The sequence below is a fragment of the Stegastes partitus genome, unplaced genomic scaffold (genome assembly GCF_000690725.1).
Source record: "Stegastes partitus isolate 25-593 unplaced genomic scaffold, Stegastes_partitus-1.0.2 Scaffold579, whole genome shotgun sequence".
Lineage (NCBI taxonomy): Eukaryota > Metazoa > Chordata > Actinopteri > Pomacentridae > Stegastes > Stegastes partitus.
In genome coordinates, this window is record NW_007578310.1 from 373281 (window position 1) to 380487 (window position 7207).

At 39.7% G+C, this 7207-nt stretch overlaps 1 protein-coding gene across 1 annotated transcript in view; it reads left to right on the top strand.

The window, feature by feature from the left end:
• mdga1 (MAM domain containing glycosylphosphatidylinositol anchor 1) overlaps positions 1 to 5569 on the top strand; it is a 73523-nt gene extending 67954 nt beyond the window's left edge. Inside the window, exon 13 of the mRNA XM_008288895.1 lies at positions 628 to 5569. Coding sequence (XP_008287117.1) covers positions 628 to 713 — 86 coding nt within the window. The 3' untranslated portion in view covers positions 714 to 5569. The remainder of the gene's footprint in view (positions 1 to 627) is intronic.
• The last annotated feature ends 1638 nt before the right edge of the window (positions 5570 to 7207 follow it).

Sequence of the window (7207 nt, forward strand, 5' to 3'; positions counted from 1 at the left end):
TGGCCTCTTACAAAGAACAAAAATAGATTTAAACGAGAAAAAACTTGTGCAGTATGAGAGTTCTTTTATTAAGGCCATCGGTATAATCAATAATAAATGGATAATTATATCAAATGTCCACATTAGCTCTTAAACTGAAATTTGAACTGAATGAGTGTCACGCTACATCACTTTACTCTGAGCCGTTTATTCATCCCTGAACACTCTTTTGAACCTTGACATTCGCACACTGCATGCAAAATTTAATATCAGTCATTGTGGGCGATGAAGACTTTATTTCGAGTAGGTTTAGAAAAAGTGATTTATAGGTAAAAAATAATAATAATAATTGCAGTGGCTCATCTTTAATAAAAAAAAAAAAAAAAAGTGCTCATGATTCTCTCAGCATGACTCTTATTATGAAACTGTACCACAAGTTTGATAATTAGATCCCGACACATCTGGTGAAGGAGGGTGTCATCTACATATGCTTTAATCACAGATCAAGGACGTGTGTCTGTGGGAGGCAGTGACTCCTACCACTTATTAAAAAGCAGAAGCTGCCTCAATAATGTCTGTGAGAATATAGTTTTCATGCATGAACTAATCTGACTCTGTTTTTTTGTGTTTGTTTCTTCGTTTCCATAGTTCTGATTGGAGGATCGCGCTCGCTCCCGCTGGCGAACTGGCTGACCTTTGGCCTCTGCTGCTTCCTCTCACTGCTCTACAGATGATGAGCACTTCCCACAGCGCCGCCGCCCGTCTGTGCTGACAGACACTGCCCTGACTCGCGCTCTTTTACTTCTCTCTCTCTACCCTTCTCCTTGTCCTTTCCTCTCTGTGCCTGTCTCCTTACCTGTCCGTCCTCTTCACTTATTGTCTTTCTGTCCTTCTTGCATCAACCTCATCCTTCTTGCTTAGCTAAGGAAGAAACACAATGTCTAGTTTCTCGTCCTCTGCTTTCTTTGAGTAGTTCCCCCCCCATCCAGACACTCAGTATAACCAACTGATGCTCATACTGTATTTAAGGTTGACATATTTAATGATCTTCAAACTTCCTTCCTTTCGTCACTCGACTAGATTCACTTTATTCAGCGTGTCACGTTGTCACCCTCCCCTCCATCCACCTTCTTCGTCCATATTGTGCACCCGTCGTGTATCTTCACCCCCCTCGAAACCGCTATCCTTGATGGCCCCCTCCACCCTATTCCCGAGACACACCAAAGTGTCGGACACTCTACCAAAGATGACGAAGGACCTGAGGGAATAAAATGAGGGAACAGGGATTCCAGGAAGAAAGCGAAAGCGAGAGAGAAAGCAGTATAAAAAAAAACCTTTTTTCCACAAAGACTGTCTCCCGTCCGTCCTATCTTTTGGGATCACGGGAGCTACTGAATGACAAAGACAGATTAAAAAAAAAAAAGAAAACAAACAAAAAAAAAAACAACCCACCACTGATTAATGAATGATTGAATAAACAAATGAATAGTTGAGGAAAGGACGAACCAGAAACAGAGGATAGAAGAAGGGTGCCCCTGGTTGCCTCTCTGCTTGCCACAAGAGACAAACCTCAGTGCGGATTATACGTGTACATTTATCTATATATATATTAAATATAACAAAAGTTTAAACTAAAACACAACTAGGACAGTGGAGGACTTTACAAAGTGAAATTAAAGAAGCACAACGTTTATACAACCTCTGCTGTTCCTTTGGGTTTTATTCTACTTATTATGTGATGTTGCAATTTGTCAGAACTATTCAATGTTTTTGATATTTTGCTTTTTTTGTTTTGTTTTGTTTTATTATAGCATCATATGGGTCAAGGGCAATGGGTAATAAATATTATATTCATATTTATGAGAGCTAGAGAGGATGATTTGTGATCCAGAGCTTAATTCGAGCACGTGGAGGGAAAGATGACCCAAGCCATCTGGATAGAAAACCTCAACTAGTCTTCGCACATATAGCACCGACGAACGCACACACACACACATATACAGAAACACACACACACCTCTCAGCTCACTCCTCTGCCTCTAGAACGTGGAGGAAAGTAGCAGCAGCTTTCACATTTCTGCTCACATTTTCATAAACTTCCCCGTCATTGGACATGTGACTCAGATGGCTGGATCGATCGAGGAAATGTGAAGTAAAGGAGAAAAAAAACGTGGCGGGAAGCAAGAAAATAGAGCCTGGAATAAGTCCCGGCACTTCTCTCTCTCCACAGGTTGCCCATGTATGGATCTGACATACACCGCTGAGTGAAAGATGGAGGAGATTGTCAGTGTCTGCCAGGAGTGCAGTGAAGATTGCATATCAGATTCTTTGTCAGCGTTTAATTACTGTTGAATGTCTAGTGTAAAAAAGGAAAAAAAAAAAAAAAAAAGGTTTCATTATCCCATAGATATGATTGTTAAAGTGAAGCAATACTCATATCTACGGATCCAGAGACATTACTTTTTGGTTGCATTTTACAAAAGATGCCACCTTCATATTCTCTCATCTCTTATTTTGTCTGTGTCATTGATCATTTCACTCATTTTTTTTGTTTGATTTGTTTCCTGTGGTTGCTTAAAAGTGTATTTTTGAGTTTTCAATCATACATAACATGCAGAAATGATGTGCCTATTTGACTTGCCCAGTCTGCTGTGGGTGGCACTTTCCACGCTGTTGTTTGTAGAACATCCTAACGTGTAACTGCTGCAGAGTTGTGAAAGCATGTCGGACAAATCTGCGAAAAATGTCACAGACAGCGGTGTGTTATATGTGAAGCCCTTTGAAACTTACTGCAAGAAAGAAAAAAAAAAAATCAAAATTGCTCCCTTTTTCTTAGCTTTATCATCAAACATTTACTTTGATCTGAGGCGTGCACCTGATGGGAGGTTGTACTTGAATGATAAAAAGATGTTTTAGGTGATGCTTTCTGCAAGAGAAGGCCTAAAATGTTTTCAACAATGTCTGCAAAAACACTGTTTGGTTTTTAGACATTCATCGCAATGCCTCCAGTTCCCCCAACCTTACTAAGGGAATTGGTTCCATGTGGCATTTCTTTTTTTATCAGCTTGAGTTGTACAGTATCATAAGCATTATCCAGCACAATAGCAGTACACCCTAGGTCAGTCCTTTAGCCGTGTGGTAGTAAATACATATTATGAAGCATTGATGTGCATGGCATTTCATCATGCTGTCAGATCCTTCCTCATATTGCCTCATATTTCAATGGCAGCAATAACAGGGGGCAACGCTGTCGTTGTTATCGTCGCATTTGGACATGTGACAGCTGCGAATTAATGATGGAAATGCTTTGTCTGTAACCTCTGTCATATTCCTCATAATGACGTTATGTTATTCATTTAGCCGTGATCGACAACTTATAGCTCAAGTGTAAAGGGGGGAAATATCAAAGCATTACATACACGTGTGCAAAATGCAGTTAATCCAACCCGTTGCTTGCTAAGAGATTCCATTACTGTGTCGTGCTGACCGATTAAACAGCAACGTGTCACTTTTGGTTAAAATATGCGGCAATAGAGCGAGGTTGGAAGGTAACACATGCTGTATCCATCTCCTCCTGTGTGAGAAAACTGTTTTATTATTACTGTTTTGTAATTCAAACATACATTAACGCGGTAATTCTTTTCAAAACGGCACACAGCAATCAACCTTGAGAAACAATAAGCAGGACCCTGATTCCCGTTTCACTTCTAGACGGGAAACATTGTGTTCAGCAGAATGTAAATTAGGCGACTTGTCTTCTCCTGTTTGTTTTGTTGTAATATAAACCATTTGACTGATGGTTTAGTGATTGCAATTTTTTTCTAATATTTAAAGTGTAATCAAACCTGTAGCAGCACATTTTTGTTCCTGTTGGATGGAGGCCAGACACAAAGAGGCTCTTGCGTATATCTTCCATAATAAAAATCACATGCTGAAAGTATCACTTCTAATTCAAGTGATAGTCATTATTTCAGTGTGATGTAACAGAATCCTGTGCTTCATTTGGTTGCAAAATAAAATCTGTTAATAAAACTTTTTAATTTTTTTTTTTAAAGGGACAGAAATAGCTTTTTCTCACAACGCCAGATAGAATTGAGTGAATCTGTGGGATATTATTTAGAATATAAAGGTCCAACTACTAGTATTTGACCTTAACAGCATAAATAAGTCCAAAAACCCTCAATAAAATAGTCGTACTGTTTGACTAAAGCAGTTTTGGAACGTGTTGTTCAAATGTAAAAGCACTTTACAGGGTGGACTGAGGGCACCTCCAGAATTATCCAAGATGATTCCAGATCCATTTTTAAATTATTGTAATAAAGCCAAACCAAAGATAACACAACTTAATGTAGATTTAGTACATAAAACTAGTGAGGACAATGACCTGGACATCTTTTCTTAACAAGCATCCAGCGTCTATTTCAGCCTTCTAGTCAGTGAAGCCCCAGTGTTCAAGTGTAGTCCTCCCAAAACTGTAGGAATCTAGGATCTCGTTTTGTGTCCATTGAACGGTCATTTCCACTTTCTGTTCGCAGCATGTCCGTCCATCTCTTTACCGAACCACTGCAGAGCTGCACACACACAAACACACACACCTACACGTAGATTTCTGCCACCGTGCAGGCAAACAATAACACCTGGAATGACAAACTGACTGTTAATCCTCCACCTACAGTATACTGTCTTTACTGTCTTGAAATGATTTGAGTGGAAGTTCAAGAGAAGGGAAGGGAAGTGCTCAGCCTTTTGTCCTGACCTTAACTGCAAACTGCCAGTACGCTGAGTGACTGGGTGGTGATGGTACCACCCCTCCACCCCCTGGCACGGGATAATATAATGAGGTACATGCTCAAAAGTTATTCTCTTTGTCTGAGGGAGATTTAAAGTAAAACAATCTGCGTGCTGGCGACACTTGGGTAATTCTTCCATGTCATGTTACGTAAAACATTACAGCCTTGGTTTACAAACTGGAATGAACATTTCCACTAAATGCTGTGACCCTTGCCTGATTTCCCAAAAGAAGGATCAAAACAGTGTTCATTTGATTTTCGAAAAACCATTTAGGTTAAGTATGCTTTCCTCGAATAAAATTCAACAAATAAAACTGATCAGCAACACACACACCTTGTGCGTCCACAGGTAACGGTTTCTGCGTCCCGGTGGACTTTTATTTGACTAACACATAACGGTGTCTCTGTGCAGTGTTCTATGGCAGCAAAGCAAGCAGCTTCAAAGTGATAAGCCTTAAAATCTTATGAATCACTTTTTTTATAACACCGGACTGTTGTAACCCACTGTGATAAGTATTGTTTTGTTTTGTTTTGCATTGAGCGAGTTTTGGGAAACAGTGCACTGGTCACAGTGGTAGTACACATCCTGACTGTCAGGTTTTACAGCATACTGCAGTCGATGTATTGATCCATTTTGGGACAAAAAGATGTGAAATGCACCTTTAATGAGGAGAACAAAGGAGAAGGGTAGCAAACAGTGCTGCGTGTTGTATATCTCTGTCATGTACTTAAGTATTTTAGAGGAAGAATATATTTGAAATATGACTCTGAAAGGTACAAATAAACATCAATGAAACAAATAGGTGTATTTATTATCGTTTGTTGCTGCTGTGGCTGAAAAGGGAATGCTCTTCCAAGAAGGAGAGAGTTAGATGAGAAGATTGATACCACTCTCACGTGCCGACCTCTGAATTAACTGATCAATCAACTGGTCAACTGTCAAAATCTCTACATGCAGTAGTGCTGTCGCTGCACAGACTAGACGGACAGGAGAGAATAAAATTATCCTCCAATTAACCGATAATGAAAGTAATTGTTAGTTACACCTCCATGCTCATTTTAAACCAACAGCCAGGAGTTTGGTTTGCTTAAATCAGTGTTAAAGTTTAACTTAAGCAGATTTTACTGCCTTCTGACAGAAAGTGGTATCAATTTACACATTTAACTCTTAGCAAAAAAACAAAAACGAGTGCAGCTTGTAGAGTCGTCCACAAGGTCAAAAGCCAAAACTCCTTTAAACCTGAGATTCTACTGACATGTAATTAATTACCCTGCAGTGTGGTTCAGCTGTACATTCAAGCTTTGGTTTTGAAATGGTGCTAAACTGATTCTTTTCTCTTTTTTTTTTCCCAGCTACCTTTTAGTCAATTAGACCATAACTTTCTGGCTCGAAAACAAACCTCAATTTATGTTCAATTACATTTACGGACATTAAATCGCCGTAGATCACATGTGATTTACTGCCCTGCAAAGTGTTTCCAGTGTGATTTCATACTCAGGCAGACTGGAGTCACCTTTTCTTTTTTTTTCCTCCCCCCCTTTTTTTTTTTTTTAAACTAGAAAATGTATCACAGCAACGGGGGGTTAATTACAGAAGTGCTACAGGTGCCTAAAGATACTAATTAGTACGCTCACTTTATTACTCATTACGTTGTGATTAAGAGACCAACATGTTTGGACTACTTAGCAAATAAGCATGAAAAAACATAAATAGTTTTGCACACGGAACAAATAAATTAAAGCGTGTGCGTGCCAAACCCCCTCTGTTCTGGTGTCGGAGCAAAGTCACTCAGCTGTTGCGGAGACACTGAGCCGCTGTGAATAACTTGGGAAGCAGGTACGGCACGATAAGGGTGTAATTACACTTTTGAATGAATCATTTTTTATTCTTTTCAGTTTCACGCGTTTTTGTCTCGATTTGACCCTCGTGTGGACGTGATAGATGGCGGGCCGCAACGTATGCGGTAATTAATGAAAATTCTTCGGAACTGCTAAATTGCTAAAGCAAATGTCAGCACTTGCTCACTAATGACTCCGCTGCCGAGGCTGCCAGGTTATGTGCATACCTAATTTGCGAGATGTGTGTAAAAGTACAATGAAGTGACACAAACAGTTTTCTTCCCATCTTTCAGCGCCTCATCCCGGGATGTCATCGTAAACTCATACTGTCACAACAAATGCAGTAATCAGAACTCGTTTGCACTCCAAGGGTGTGTGATTATCCTCTCGCTCGCACCGACATTGTCACCGTCTCTCAATGTGTTTTGCTAACACTTCTTCCCATTTCTTTTTGTTTGGTTCCCACTGCCTTTTTTATTTTTTCCCCTTCGCTCCTATTTCTGTTCTATCGCAACAAAAATAGACACAGGCCAACAATATACAGTAAGTATAACCGATCTGGCTGCTTTTGACCTTCTTATAACACACTGTTCCTGTTT